The sequence below is a fragment of the Montipora foliosa genome, chromosome 2 (assembly GCF_036669935.1).
Source record: "Montipora foliosa isolate CH-2021 chromosome 2, ASM3666993v2, whole genome shotgun sequence".
NCBI classification, from domain to species: Eukaryota; Metazoa; Cnidaria; class Anthozoa; order Scleractinia; family Acroporidae; genus Montipora; species Montipora foliosa.
The window spans coordinates 43,839,664-43,855,231 of record NC_090870.1 but is presented as its reverse complement, the minus strand read 5'-3'; the positions used below and the strand labels follow the sequence as shown (position 1 = coordinate 43,855,231).

The 15,568-nt window shown below is 40.4% G+C and overlaps 2 protein-coding genes across 3 annotated transcripts; one reads left to right on the top strand and one right to left on the bottom strand.

Moving 5' to 3' along the window:
- Positions 1 to 263: 263 nt before the first annotated feature.
- On the top strand, positions 264 to 6,110 carry LOC137993209 (14 kDa phosphohistidine phosphatase-like). Of its 2 annotated transcripts, none has more exons than XM_068838917.1 (3): positions 264 to 437; positions 5,428 to 5,552; positions 5,910 to 6,110. In XM_068838917.1, the coding sequence occupies exons 1-3, from the start codon at positions 281 to 283 to the stop codon at positions 6,003 to 6,005; spliced, it is 378 nt and encodes a 125-aa protein (XP_068695018.1). In that variant the 5' UTR covers positions 264 to 280; the 3' UTR covers positions 6,006 to 6,110. The 2 variants fall into 2 exon arrangements, with proteins under 2 accessions (XP_068695018.1, XP_068695019.1); XM_068838918.1 differs by lacking the exon at positions 264 to 437 and adding an exon at positions 2,412 to 2,588.
- Positions 6,111 to 6,256: 146 nt separating this feature from the next.
- On the bottom strand, positions 6,257 to 15,553 carry LOC137993211 (uncharacterized). The gene is made up of 3 exons (XM_068838919.1): positions 15,426 to 15,553; positions 9,067 to 9,128; positions 6,257 to 7,369 (listed from the first exon to the last, which is right to left on the bottom strand). Exons 1-3 carry the CDS (start codon positions 15,433 to 15,435, stop codon positions 7,100 to 7,102), a joined length of 342 nt encoding a protein of 113 aa, XP_068695020.1. The 5' UTR covers positions 15,436 to 15,553; the 3' UTR covers positions 6,257 to 7,099.
- Positions 15,554 to 15,568: the final 15 nt, after the last annotated feature.

Below are 15,568 nucleotides of genomic sequence, written 5' to 3'. Positions count from 1 at the left end.
AAAAAGTAGATGGAGGAGGTTTGTCATGAGGGGCCAGGTTTTGAATTCGATTGGAAATCCGGAGATGAAAAACCGGATTTCTCACCCGCTCTCTAAGGCTACAAATTGTTGGCAGTAGTCCTTTGTTACTCTGAGGAAGGTTCAATTCTCCCGCCAATTCTCCCCACCCCTCCAGTCTCCTGGCGCCACGGGCAAGACGCTCCCGATTGTCACGATGTAGACAATGTGGACACGTTTTGTCACAGTATTCCCCAGGGCTCGATTTGTAGTCGCGGCCAATATGGCGGAAGGGTCTTCGTCAAAGTTGTCAAACATCGCTGATGTCGAAATAGATCCAGAAGGACGTTTCAAATATATCCTTATCAAAGTAACTGATGATGCTCATGGCAATGTTTTTAAGTATATAGTGAGAGGATTTTCTTGGGCCGGTTACCATGGTATGTATTGCCAGACTGCTGGATCGTACCAAACCGTTTGAATTGAGGATTTTGATTCATTAAATAGAAGCTGTAGATCTCTCATTAGCTCTCTTTGTTCGTCCACCAAATTGTACATTACATTATTGTTATCTGCATGTGTCTCTAGAGATTGGTTGGCTCTATAGTAGACATGACAGATTCCAAGCTGTTATTCAAAGAACTTTGGTAAATTGTTTTTGGGACTTTATGACTCTAACACGGCTATTTAATTTCCAGCTTACACTCTTCCTCAATTAATGGCCATAATGTACCAGTCAATTCCAAGTGCGCCCCCTGGGGCATAACCTGGGTATTTGACAAGAGGATATAGCTCTACATAGTGGGGAATTTGACACAGGATGAAACCCGTAGGGGCCGGCATTTGACTATCGAGAATTAGTAAAATCCAACTAGTGGTCTATTATCAATGCTGCGTTCTGATTGGTTGAGCTACTAGTAGGCTATTTGTTATAGCCCACTAGTAGCGAAAAGCGCCGGCTTTGAAAACCAAAACAACAATTAAAGTATAGCTTTAACTAGCGAAAGATGTTTTGTCTCGATATTTTTTTGACCAACTAGTTGGATTTTACTAAAACAATTATTCCTCTCGCCCTCATGGCCTCTGAGTCAATAGCCCATTCGGCCTTCGGCCTCATGGGCTATTGACTCATAGCCCATTCGGGCTCGAGGAATAATTGTTAAAAACATTGGTCAGTGGTCGCTACCTAGATAATTATTTTTTATACGGGAATTTCCCTTGCTACAATTACACATGTGTTGGCTTTGTACCGAGCAGTAGCTTGTTTTTTGGTGAAAAATGCCACTGTTTAAGTCTGGAATGAGGAAAAACCCAACCGTCAAGCGGTTCTGGCCACTAACTTTGTTGAAATTTTCTTGAAAGGTAAACAATCTTGACCTTTTTCTTCATTTTTGCCGTTTAATATCATTAGTATGTCGTGACAGCATGCTTCATCGGTGGGGTATTTGATGCTTTGTGAGGCCCTAACCAGTGGGGCATTTGACAGTGTAAACTGTCGACATAGGGGGGCATTGACCTTTTTTTTTGTACAAATGTCCTGGGGTTTGCTGGGGAAAGAAGTGGGGGGGGGGGGGGGGGAGATGGGTGCTCTTGGAATTAGCTGATACATAAAGCCAAGCACTTAATGTTTTCTGTGTCCAATGCTTCCATGTTATTTCTGTAATGTAAGTTAACTAATTTGCCCATCAACCTCATTGCAATAGTGTAATCAAATCATGGATGTGTGAGAGATGTGTGAGAGATGTTGCTTACATATAGACCAACAGTGCTCATTCAAAATAGTATTTTTAGGATAGTCCATCATGGTAGTCCCTTGACTGGGGTCAGTTTTTTGTCCACCACCACGAGTGACAACCCGGGAATTTGAGAAGTCGCTTAGAATCGCATTCAATCAGGCAAATAACCACACAAAAAGCGAGAAATTCTCCACGACAATAAAGTACGGCTTTTTATTGAGAACTTTTGCGGGTAAATAGATTTTCCAATTTGTTATCGAGATTCCCATACAAATCCTTATAATTTTTACCCTCCGAGTCTGAGCAGCCTGTGGTTTTACGATACTCTATTGAAAACCGCTCGAGCAGAGGCAAGTTAATCACCGTGAGAAAGATTTGTGAGTTGATGTTTCGAGTGTTAGCCCTTCTAATATAAGGAGATGGAGGAGCTTTGTCATGAGGGGCCAGGTTTTGAATTCGATTTGAAATCCGGAGATGAAAAACCGGGTTTCTCACCCGCTCCCTAAGGCTACAAATTGTTGACAGTAGTACAGTAGTGAGCTTCCTTCCTGAGGAAGGTTCAGTTCTCCCGCCAATTCTCCCCACCCCTCCAGTCTCCTGGCGTCACAGGCAAGACGCTCCCGATTGTCACGATGTGGACAATGTGGACACGTTTTGTCACGGTATTCCCCAGGGCTCTATTTGTAGTCACGGCCAATATGGCGGAAGGGTCATCGTCAAAGTTGTCAAACATCGCTGATGTCGAAATAGACCCAGAAGGACGTTTCAAATATATCCTTATCAAAGTAACTGGTGATGCTCATGGCAATGTTTTTAAGTATATAGTGAGAGGATTTTCTTGGGCCGGTTACCGTGGTATGTATTGCCAGACTGCTGGACCGTACCAAACCGTTTGAATTGAGGATTTTGATTCATTAAATAGAAGCTGTAGATCTCTCATTAGCTCTCTTTGTTCGGCCACCAAATTGTACATTACATTATTGTTATCTGCATGTGTCTCTAGAGATTGGTTGGCTCTATAGTAGACATGACAGATTCCAAGCTGTTATTCAAAGAACTTTGGTAAATTGTTTTTGGGACTTTATGACTCTAACACGGCTATTTAATTTCCAGCTTACACTCTTCCTCAATTAATGGCCATAATGTACCAGTCAATTCCAAGTGCGCCCCCCGGGGCATAACCTGGGCATTTGACAAGAGGATATAGCTCTACATAGTGGGGAATTTGACACAGGATGAAACCCGTAGGGGCCGACATTTGACTATCGAGAAAAACATTGGTCAGTGGTCGCTACCTAGATAATTATTTTTTGTACGGGAATTTCTCTTGCTACAACTACACATGTGTTGGCGTTGTACCGAGCAGTAGCTTGTTTTTTGGTGAAAAATGCCGCTGTTTAAGTCTGGAATGAGGAAAAACGCAACTGTAAAGCGGTTCTGGCCACTAACTTTGTTGAAATTTTCTTGAAAGGTAAACAATCTTGATCTTTTTCTTCATTTTTGCCGTTTCATATCATTAGTATGTCGTGACAGCATGCTTCATCGGTGGGGTATTTGACGCTTTGTGAGGCCCTAACCAGTGGGGCATTTGACAGTGTAAACTGTCGACATAGGGGGGGCATTGACCTTTTTTTTTGTACAAATGCCCTGGGGTTTGCTGGGGAAAGAGGTGGGGTGGGGGGGGGGGGAGATGGGTGCTCTTGGAATTAGCTGATACATAAAGCCAAGCACTTAATGTTTTCTGTGTCCAATGCTTCCATGTTATTTCTGTAATGTAAGTTAACTAATTTGCCCATCAACCTCATTGCAATAGTGTAATCAAATCATGGATGTGTGAGAGATGGACTGAGGTAATACATCGATCAGACCAGTGGGAGCACATTTGTTTGTTTGGTTTTGATTTGTCTGGTAATATGCATCAAAAAACCTCTTGTTCATACTGCCCATTATTATTAACTCACATCATTATTGGTACATGTACATGTGCAAAGAATGGTCAGTTTGATTCACTGTATGCTTCACTGTGGTCTGCTTTCATGACTGCAAGGTTTTCTTTCCCATGAGATTTGATTACCAAAAGATATAATGTACTAAATACCATACTGTCCTCATTTTTTGTGGAGATATTGCAGTAGTTGGCACTGATTAATTTTTCCTGTTTAATTTATTGCACACAGGCCATAGACTAAACTTGTGAAATGTGGGTTGTAATTGATTTTACAACTTACATTCCTTGAACCTAATAACAGTGCAATCCAACTTTTTCAATTTTTCAGGTAGTGGGGTGGGAGTTACCCTCAAGGCACCCCAAGCCAATGGGTGTACAGATAGACTGCTAGCAGTCGCCTTGGAGTCGGTTGAATGGCCCGCTTTAGTCAGTCATGCAACTGAGCTGAGATACATCTCTGGTACATCTCCACAGCAGTTTTTAAAGAACGAATGAGTTTCTTGCACTGGCTGTTTCTGAAATTAAAGTTTTTAATTTCACTCAGAGTTTTTTTTTATTTGTTAACCTTATCTTGAGGTTCAGAGTTTGCTTTGTGAATTTCTCTTCCTCATTTGACAGACTAACCCTAACTTTTGGCTATTATTTCTGCTCAACTAGCCATGCACACACACAATATTTTCCCTGGCTACCTGCTAATTAGTGAATGTTTTTGTTAGTAGAGAGAAACCTGTTATTGTAAGGAGGATTCTTCTACAAACACCAATTATGGAAACCACAAAGGTTGCCAGTGGAACTGCTGCCTCATGTATTACTATTAAATTAGCCAATATTGAAAATACAATAATACTCTTTTTTGGAGGGACAACTGTTAACCGCATGCAACTAAACTTCAAGAAAACGTGGTAAATGCTTCTTAAAGGCAAATCCACCAAGGCTATACCAGCTCCTCTGGCTTTTATAGAGCAGAAACCTAGTCTAAAGTTGCTGGGAGTAACCTTTCAGTCTGATCCGTGTAACTGGGATTTACATTTAGATAATATCCTATCGAAAGCTAGCAGTCGTTTGCGCATCTTACGTGTTTGAAAATTTTATGGACTGCCGTTGGATCATCTTCATATCCTTTTCACTAGTCTTATTCTACCTATACTTACATATGCTGTGGAAGTATGGGGCTGTGCGTATTATCATAAGTACTTAAGTCGTATAGACAGGCCGCTCAAAAGAGCTTTTAAGCTTGGTTACTGTAATAAACGTTTTTTCATTGAAAATATTATTGCCCTGAAAGATAAGAAGTTATGGGACAAGATCACTGACAGTAATTTAATAACAGCTTTAGATGACCTTCTGCCACCGAAGCGAACTATGGTTACGTTACGTAAGAGGCGCCACAACTATATTATCTCCCTTGTCAGAACTGAGCGTTTCAAGAGAACTTTTATAAATAGATGCTTGTTTTTGTAGTTAGTTATTAGCTAGTTAGTTAATTAGTTGTCTGTATAACTCAATTATTCCATTGTAACTAAACACGTCTGTTGTTTAGAATATTTTAATAAAGACCTTTATTATTAATTATTATTATTATTATGGTATTTTTTATATTGGCTAATAACCCCTCTATCACCATTCTCCCCTCGGCCAGGTTGTTTGACTGACTAAAGCAGGCAATTTGACTGACTCAGAAGGAACTGCTAGCAGTCTAGTCTACAGAGTACTTAAGTGAGCATTATTTCCTTTTTATATCATCAGCTGACATTTATGATGGAATAGAGGAAGAAATTAGGCAGATGGGTTTGAAGTCTGACTGTGTTGGAGGAGGAAGAATACAGCATGACAATGCTGAAAGCAAAATATTTGTTTATGGTTATTCAATGGTAAGTTAAGTTCTAAACAATAAAACAACCAGTTCCATCATAAATTTCTTAAACTGAGAGCAGGAAACAGTTGCCTGCATAGCAAGCGTTTCCGTGGGGCATAGAAGAGAAATGTTGAGAAGCGGGCTTTTTCGATGTTTTGACCGAACAAGAAACTTCTCTTCTGTGAAACCAAACGGAAACGCTAGCTATGCAGGCTAAGGAAACATTAAAAATCCTCTCAGAGCAGAGTACAGAACCATCAACAAAATTCCACCCATTCATGGGAGCGCTGAAAACACATTGGTGGGAGGGCTTATTGTTGTTAGTGTCTCAAATTTCCTTCTCCCGTTAATTATTTATTTCTCTTGTGTCCAGGGATATGGTCAAGCAGACCATTCCATCACAGTAGAAAAACTAAAGAAGGCTTATCCACACTATGCAAGCATCACGTTCTCCAATGAGGGCTACTAGACAAAGAAACAGCATATGGTTGCAGAATACGAATTGACACTCAAAAGAATGCCTGTTATGAGGAACAAGAGCAAACTAAATTTGAAATTAAATAGTTTGGCAAGAGAGGACTAGTCTCCTTCATGTTCATGAATCTTGACATTATTATTTAATCCATAATTGGGGCTCTAATAGGTGCTACAGCTCCAGGCTAGAGCAGACCTGGGAGTGATAACAACTAAGGGATAACTCCAGATTTCCCACAGCTCCTGTACTTCCAAACTGCAGCCTCGCCACCAGTTGCATACCCAGGACAAGCAATCCCTCAACACAAGCAATCCCAGTTTAATGTCATACCCAGGTCTAGCAATCCCTCAACACATTCTCACTCAAGGGGGAGTCAGTTGCCAGTTTTGTGGCACCTTTCATAAGTTTTTTCTGTAAAAATCTTTCATCTGCTCTGTAGACCTTTTCTTTTTCAATAGTTAGATAGAGATTTTAGTTGTCCATGGATCATGTCTTAGAAGTTCAAGGGTTGACAACATACATTCACTGAAAAACTGTATCGCCTTTAACAGTTTCACTTTCAATGGAAACACTTAGAGATTTTACTCTGCTTAACCATGTAACTCGCAATAATTACCACTTGATTTTACTTGTTAATGGGAGCCCCCTTGGGTTTTGGAAGGCTTGGTCAATGGGAACCCCTCTGGAGTCATTTAAGCCATTTACTGGCTTCGTGCATTTACGTGTAATATTTTTATCTGGGGCTGAGTTGGCATGAGATTCAAGTGATTGAGCAGAATGTCTACCTACAATTATTGCAAGCCCTAGGCCCTCGACAGGTCACACTGACTAACATCATTGAGACAGAAGGTTCAATAGTATTCTTCATCTAAATTAAAGAATAGTGATTCCATTATTTAGGTAAATGCTAATTAAGTGTAAAATTTTTACTGTATTGGAATAAACACGTGACCAGGATAGTGAATTGCTGTTCGCGGTTAGCTATGAATAATAGTACTATTACTGACTTTTCACCACTTTTTTTCAAAGGTTAATAGACTTTATTGAAATAGTTCTTTCGTTTCTTTAATTATAAAAGCGCATGCTCTTTAGCATTCGTCGCTTTTTGTTTTTGGACTAGAATTAGTCTCGGAATCTACTTTTGGCGCTAGGTCGGGATTTTTGGCATCATTCTTACTTGCAGCTTTGACTAGAGTACGCTTTCTCAATTTTCCTAAAGAACCAAGTCGCCTTTTCACCTCCCTTCGTTTGAGAATCCGTAAAATTTGTCGAGGATTGGCATACATGGGACGAGAGCACTCCTCTACTCCAGCCGGCGGTAACAGCATTTTACCTTGTGAATTTACAAGAGGAACTGACTGAAATAAAGACAATTCACCATGTTAAATTCTGGACCCGCATATTTCCATCCGTTTCCGGATATCGGATTCCTGTCGAGGGTTTGGACGTTATCCACTGTAATGTTGTTTCAACTGTAGTTTTTGCTTGCAATGTCTGTAAGTGGATGACCCATCAGTGAAGGTTTTAAAGGTATGATAAACTGTGAAATAAGAAACCCACTGGGTTGCGAGCGTCAACCTTCCCCCACCCCACCTCCCAAAACAAAACAAAACAAAAAACAAAAAAAAAAAAACAGGGGATGTTGATAGGTGGACCAATTGAACCATCCAGCGTTCCCTGCATGGGTCTTGTTTCTCAAAAACGTCAAAACTTTTCGGATTCGAAAAGAGATATTTTTATGTACTTGGCCAAGAGAAAATGATAGGACAGAGAGGGAGGCTCGGGGCGTTGGCCGGGATATGTCATGTCCACGAAAGTTATTTTTAGACGAGCGGAAGTCTGTCTTCCGAGACGTCCGCATGCAGTCATCGACAAACGTTAAGTCCACATCGTCCGCCATTACATGATATCTTTGCTTTTCTTTCAAACATCAGACCAAGGTTGGCCTGCATGCGGACGTCTCGGAAGACAGACTTCCGCTAGAACAAAGATTTCCGCTCGTCTAAAAATAACTTTTGTGGACATGACATATCCCAAGGGCTGGACCGGGAGCCTCCCTCTCTGTCCCCTCATTTCTTCTTGACATGGCTTGAACTTGAAAACTGACCGTAGGACGGTCGACACGTCATAATTTCTTATCGTTTGTTTTTATGCGTAAGATCTGCTTATTCTGAAAAAAAAAAAAATCTTTGAACATGTTTTCAGGGAACGTACAAAAAAGACAACTGCAAAGTTTCATGACGTCAACGTTTTCCAAGCTTTTTATCTCGCCCGAAAGACGCCTGATAACTTTTAGGACTTTCGGAAAACGCCCCCTCAAAACCCTGTGGCCCGTTTCTCGAAAGTCCCGAAACTTTACGGGCCATTTTCGGGTGTCACAATTCCTTTTGTATCTCAAGAACGGAGAGGATTTAAGTCTTCAAACTTCGCAGTCATTTTTCTTTTTGTTACCTTGAAAACATGTTAAAAGACCGGCTTTCCAAAACAAGCGGTTGGCAGTTTCACAAATGGCATTTCGGACCCGAAACGTTTTCGTGACTTTCGAGAAACGGCTGAAACGGGCCCCTGATCTCCAACAGATCAACAGATACAAATCGCAACTGGGGTTACTGTGAATCGCGTTGAGGCGAAGAACGTTAATTGAAATTTCACGGTGGTTTGTTCGCGTTTCCACGAACGTAGTAATTTACATTTCATCTTGTTGTTCCAGTTGTTCGGCCGCACGCCGTCCGAATCATTGCTTTTTCTTTGAACTAAGTCTTTTCTTTCAACTTGCAATTTTGTAGCGTGCTCGCCTCCCGTTTTTGCTAAGGTCCTTAAACACTTTGACCCCGAGGAGCGATCGGTACATAAGTTCTCCTCATAATTTCAATGAATTTTCTAGTCAGACATGTATTGAGAATGAAGAATATTATCAGCTTAAGAGGTGTGATCTTGCTATAACACCAAGTTGTCATGACTAACCAACAAAGAAATCAATGAATCTATGGGAGAATGAACGTTTCGATGTCTTTAAATCCTGATCTAGAGGTTGGTAATTCAAGTTACAAATTACCTGAGTACTTTGAGCTTGTAAAGTACGTTCTTTCAAGTCGACGTTTTCCTCTTCTGACAGCTCTAGAAATTGAAGGCAAGTCTTGCTTTCACTTCTAATAATTTGTTGAAGAATTTTTTAGAAAATGTGCTAACCTTTTTCATCCATCCTGACTTCCTGATTTTAACGCCAAAGACACACTCGGCTTATTTTGAAAAATACGCGTCACAATGCATTGGAGCTCACTGAGCGCGTGTGCGTGCGCTTCTATAATTAGGGAGCTTAAGCATGCGCGTTTTTGAGACGTGGACGGCAACCGGAAGTAAGCTGTTTTCCCTTTTAGCTTAGTTAATAATAGTTAATAGTTAATAGTTAATAGTTTATTGAAAACACATTTTCGCATTTAAAAATGAATTACAATGTGTATTTACAATTTAAAAAATTATATAAAATTTAAAAATTACATAAAAATGTAGATTCTAAACATTATTTTTAAAAGAAATAATTGCACTAGGAAAAAAGCTTATTTTAAGCCGCTCCGTTCTACACTTTTATAGGGTTCTGTGAGTATTCCTCATCGTACGTCCATGCACGCTCACCCTCGTCATTGTCAGGTGCTTTGAGAGAGGGCCCTTCCCGTCAATTTTCTTTAAAGTTCTAATGCAAAGGTCATTGCGGCGAACGTCCAACCTTGAACATTCAGCGAGTTCACATGCCCTGCTATAGGTTTGTTTGGGAAAGATAATACCAAAAGCTCGTTTCTGGACTCTTTCGAGCTGTTCAGACAGATAGGAAGGAAGATCGTAATGCCAGACTACGCAGCTATATTCCAAAATAGAGCGTATCAAAGACACATAAATTGAGACTAGGTCAGCTGCTGGGACACCACCTCTACGTAAAACACGTAGGATATGTAAGCGATTCGATGCCTTAGCAACTACTGATGCGATATGTTCATTCCACTTAAAGTCATTCTTAATAATAAGCCCCAGGACCTTATGTGAGGTTACCACTTCTAACGGTTGATCATCAATTGTTATGGAGGATAACTGGGTTTTTTCCTTGAAGAAACACAAACGCAACTCTTTGCATTTCTTACTGAGCGTTAAGACGCATCCAGTTGTCGGAGGCCCAGCTGTTTATATAGTCAAGTGTAGACTGGGAAGATGATAAACAAAGCAAAAGGTAATTAAAAAGCCATATAATAAACTACTTACTAACCGAGCTAGCTCTAGCCGTACTGGGGAATATTGGCCCTCGGTCGTTTTTGTACGGACCTCGCAGCGCTCGGTCAGTACTGACACGACCTCGGGCCAATATTCCCCAGTACGGCCCTCGCGCTCGGTTGGTAAGAAGTTAATAATAATAATAGTAAGAACTTAAACACTTAAACCTTAGCAGGAGCTCATTAACACATGGATGCTGATGGAAGGAACAGTGTGATCAAGTAGGAAAGATCAGAGAGAAAACATCACTAAACGAGCAAGAGAAATACAACGACTTACGTAGAGGAATTACGAACTGATATAAGAACTATAGAGTAGCTATGCTAGATCAACATTAATTGTACTTGACTCCCTAGAAAGATCTTATCCAGGAGTTTTCAAAGGGGGAGGGGGGTGGGGGGTCACACTGTGTCAAACAGAGGGAACTTACCAGATTGTGGAGTTTCCGCCACCTGAATATTGTAGGTTGTTTGCTTAAAAATAGGCTTAAAAAGGGGGGGGGGGGGTCACGGGCACCCCAGGACCCCCCTTGCTACGCTCTTGGAAACTATATACAAGACATCAAAATTTCTTTGGTGAATTTAACTGCGAGGTCACTGGTTTTAGACGTTTTATAGTAACAGTTGTGCAATAAAATCTTGTCTCTGAGTCTCCCATGTCAATCACGCACGGACTGGTGAATGATCACTGAGCATAAAAACAATTATGGCTGAAAGCAGTATTGGTTACGCAATTTATGTGATGTTTCTTTTGGTAAGCGTGTTTTCAGTCAGTAAAGTCGATCGATTTCTATTAGCAACCATATCTCAACCCCTAGCTCGTAGTATCAAATTTGGAGATAAAGGATGCTTGCCCTACAACTCTACCTTTTACCGCGACTACAAAGATTTCTGTGCCCGCGATTTGAAAGGTGAAGTCGAGACAAACCACAGAGTGTAAGTACTCAAGCTTTAGTGGTAGAATTACATTGGTGATTATTGAAAATTCTCCTCGCTGATTGATTGCACTTGAGGTGACTATAACGCAATAATCACCTAAGCGGTTTTTTTTTTCAAAATGGCTGCAAGCCGTTTTGTCGAGGTGACAGGCGAAGAAATAGTTTTAAAGAAAATGCATATTTTTCAAATGATCACCTATGTAATTATACTAAAACAATTATTCACCTCAGGCTCGGTGAATATCTGTGAATAAAAACCTCGACCTCGTCTCAATTTTTATTCACCGATATTCACCTTGCCTTCGGCGAATAATTATTAAACAGGAGTACCCAACGGAGCCGCTCTGCAAAATACCCGCTCTACAGGGCAGAATTGCGCTGGCTGGGAAATTGAACATTCGCTACTTAACTTGCTGGAAAGTCTTTATAACCACCACGCTTGCTGGGAAATTATGTTGCAACGCGGGGCCTGGCTAGATAAAAAAATCTCTAGTTTGTAGAGTTTGTTTTTCTCGTGGTAACCGTACTATAAAAAAATATATCTATCTTCGCACCGTTGAATAGTTCCTCATTTTCCAGGGATAGTAGAGCGAGCGAAACATGCAATTAATTGAGTGTGAAAATCAAGCCACGCGAGAAAGGTGAAACGCGATTTCGCGCCAATTTTGCCAGTACAATATCTTTTTTCCTAATTATTGACTGGGGTGTGTCATTTTTAAGTTATGCATTATCTCATGCTGTGAATCCCTGTGAAATAGTTTCAACACACATTTGAGCGCACAGCACCGCTGGCGGTTTCGTATTGTTTGCTCGGTTTCGCTTTCGGTTTACATTTATCTTATTGTAGCTTGGAAGAAACCTCCTGCTTGTTTCGTTAGATTGTTAGGTTTTTTGTCTAGTTAGCGGCTACAGGCAACTGGTCGATTCTGTGAAGTCAGCCAAAAGTTAAGGTAAGCAAAATTTTACGTTTTTTTTCTGATCTAGTCAGTTTAGGAAACGCCTCTGGAAAATGTTTTTTTCAAAACAATTCTCTACCGATAGAAGACGCATAGTCTTTCCGTTGAATAATGCACAACATTAGCAGAACACATTCAAATCTCATTTCAAGTGGTTGTAATTGGCCAAGCTGGAATTTTCCGTTGGAACTATTTGACAATGGTCACAATTTTAATACTGCACATATCTCATTTAGTGTAAGGTTTTGCTTCATAGGGGACGAGAAGCTAAAAACATTGTTACGTTGTTTTAGGGGAAGAAATTCAAAACTAAGATTTGTCTAAACACACTCTCCCTTTAGATCCTGTAGATCGCGGCTCCTTTGGGCGGCGGGAAACGTCGTTCAATTGCGGTCATTTCGAAGGCGTTGAGCTAATGGCCAGATATCTTTTTAATCTTTGAAGATCGCATTCGGTAAGAGAATTTTATGTTTGTTCTTCTTAAGCGTACTAGACCCAATTTCCCATCAAAATCGAGAGTCCATTTTCACTGTTACTTTAGGTTAGAGCAACGTTTCGCCTTGAAATGTGGCATTTCAACGCTCACTGAGGTCTGAGCCGTGAATTGTATTTGACGGTAAATTTCGATCTCTGGCTTTCCTTTTTTTAAAGACGTATTAACTTTTTGCAGCGTCTTTTCCATTTGCATGTACCTAAGCATCTGTACGCTAAAATTATATTATTTCGTGGAAATTTTTCAGAGGGACTGCCTACCAAGATTTTCCCCAGGTGAAAACTGAATAAAGTCGACTACATAAACATTGAAGTGTTTTTCTTGTCAATCATTTGTTGCCAATCAAGTAATAATTTTTTTACGCGTATGATGATGATAAGGCAAAGACAAATCCCTCATTGACCAATAGTGCAAAGTACAAATTGTCTCTAGTGTGTATGTAGGCTTAGGTAATAAAAATTGCCAGGGGGCAAGACAATTCAAAGTTTGTCCTCGAGTATAGACAGGCTCTTTTTATTTTAAATTTCCTTATTGTTTACGCTTGCGTTACAAAAGGGGAATAGTGCAGATATGGGAAACTACACTGAGCTAATAAAAAACACAAAGGGCTGAAAAGGAATGGTGTCAGAACTTGTCATGAGCAGTCTAATCACTTTCTGAATAGACAAAACATGTGTGTGAATAACAAGGCAAAGAAAGTTGCAAATATCAGGTTAACGAACTCTCATCTGACACGTTCCCCCGGGAATTTCTCATTCAGTTTCATCCGAATACAATCCTCCATTTTCTGTCGGCGTGGTACACTGTTCGTTGGGAATCACGTGCGCCGGCAGTAAAGGTCGCGTAGGTGTTAAATACAATAACCCATTTATTTCCCGTTTATTGAATAAATGCATTGTTGCGTCTAAAGTAGGTCATCACTGGGTCATTATGTCTTGAATTTCAACCCAGTGACCTTGTTTTATTTCCTTGATCGACCTCTGTTTCAAGCTTATAAACAAAAATACCAAAGCGAATTAGGAAAAAGAGAACGTGTGAAAACCTTATTTAAAACTGATTTAAAATTAAGGTTCTTTGCCTGCAATGTGATTTTAAACTAAACAAAACCTTTTTTGCGAGACGGCTTTTTCTGTGAAACTTTGCACCAGTTCTGGTGTGAAACTTTTGCGGTGATTGTCTGACCACATACGACCACGGCTTTTGCTGTGAAACTTTGCACCAGTTCTGGTGTGAAACTTTTGCGGTGATTGTCTAACCAACTACGACCACGGCTTTTGCTGTGAAACTTTGCACCAGTTCTGGTGTGAAACTTTTGCGGTGATTGTCTGACCAACTGTGACCATGGCTTTTGCTGTGAAACTTTGCACCAGTTCTGGTGTGAAACTTTTGCGGTGATTGTCTGACCAACTATGACCATGGCTTTTGCTGTGAAACTTTGCACCAGTTCTGGTGTGAAACTTTTGCGGTGATTGTCTGACCACATACCACCATGGCTTTTGCTGTGAAACTTTGCACCAGTTCTGGTGTGAAACTTTTGCGGTGATTGTCTGACCACATACGACCATGGCTTTTGCTGTGAAACTTTGCACCAGTTCTGGTGTGAAACTTTTGCGGTGATTGTCTCACCAACTACGACCATGGCTTTTGCTGTGAAACTTTGCACCAGTTCTGGTGTGAAACTTTTGCGGTGATTGTCTGACCAACTATGACCATGGCTTTTGCTGTGAAACTTTGCACCAGTTCTGGTGTGAAACTTTTGCGGTGATCGTCTGACCACATACGACCACGGCTTTTGCTGTGAAACTTTGCACCAGTTCTGGTGTGAAACTTTTGCGGTGATTGTCTGACCACATGCGACCATGGCTTTTGCTGTGAAACTTTGCACCAGCTCTGGTGTGAAACTTTTGCGGTGATTGTCTGACCACATACGACCATGGCTTTTGCTGTGAAACTTTGCACCAGTTCTGGTGTGAAACTTTTGCGGTGATTGTCTGACCAACTATGACCATGGCTTTTGCTGTGAAACTTTGCACCAGTTCTGGTGTGAAACTTTTGAGGGAATGGTTTCCAGTTGATTGAAACAGCAAGATTAATGCATTGACTTTGCAGGTCGCATTTCACTTAAATGCCGAATTGTTATAGTGCACCACTAAGGGGAAAAAGAACTATACTAACATTTGACTCTGTGTTCATTGCGTTGTTATTTGTTTACGTGTCATCTTGATCGCCCTGCAACTACTTCCGAAGTTCACATTTTAGCGAGGACCTCTATTTCAAGAAACTGTGAGTACAGCTTATTATTATTATTATTACTATTATTGTTGTTACTATTATTAATATTATTAATATTTATTATTATTAATTTTCATTTATTATGGAATTATATATTACTATTGATGTTTATAGTACCTTCGACAATTATGTATTGAAACCTTGCTGGCTGGCTCATAACGTACACCAACGCTTGCTGGCAAACTTCAAAGTCCCTTATGCGCTGGCTGGCAATATGTGTCGTTTCGCATTTTAAAATATGCTGGCTGGTTAAAAGCTGTCTCACACGATGGCTGGCTGGGAGTTTTATTTCCTGAAACTCTTGCTCGCTGGCAGTGAAGAGCGGGTATTTTTTTCCCAGGAAAGTTAAATATTAACGAAGATTGACGTAGAAACATTCTAATAGTGGTTACAACATTATATGAACAATTTTGTCAAAAATGGTCGTTGGGTACTCCTGATTAAAGTGTTCTGTTAAAACGATAATGATAACTTACCTCGCCCCATGAAACAATCAGTCGCTTGTTTGTACTAGAGTCACCAAGCTGTTTGATTTAAAAATATCCAAGTTAACCGACAATTAACTCTTACTTCATTGGGACGTTCGTTGAGGCGCCACCCGAATAAAAAATGGGGAGAG

Bases quoted from the DNA above. Each gene is read 5' to 3' on its own strand.
- LOC137993209 (XM_068838917.1), top strand. From the start codon at position 281: ATGGCGGAAGGGTCTTCGTCAAAGTTGTCAAACATCGCTGATGTCGAA. The intron at 438-5,427 runs GTATGTATTGCC...TTATATCATCAG, and splicing joins TTCTTGGGCCGGTTACCATG to CTGACATTTATGATGGAATA. The intron at 5,553-5,909 runs GTAAGTTAAGTT...TCTTGTGTCCAG, and splicing joins TTGTTTATGGTTATTCAATG to GGATATGGTCAAGCAGACCA.
- LOC137993211 (XM_068838919.1), bottom strand. The intron at 7,370-9,066 runs GTAATTTGTAAC...TCTTTATTTCAG, and splicing joins TACAAGCTCAAAGTACTCAG to TCAGTTCCTCTTGTAAATTC.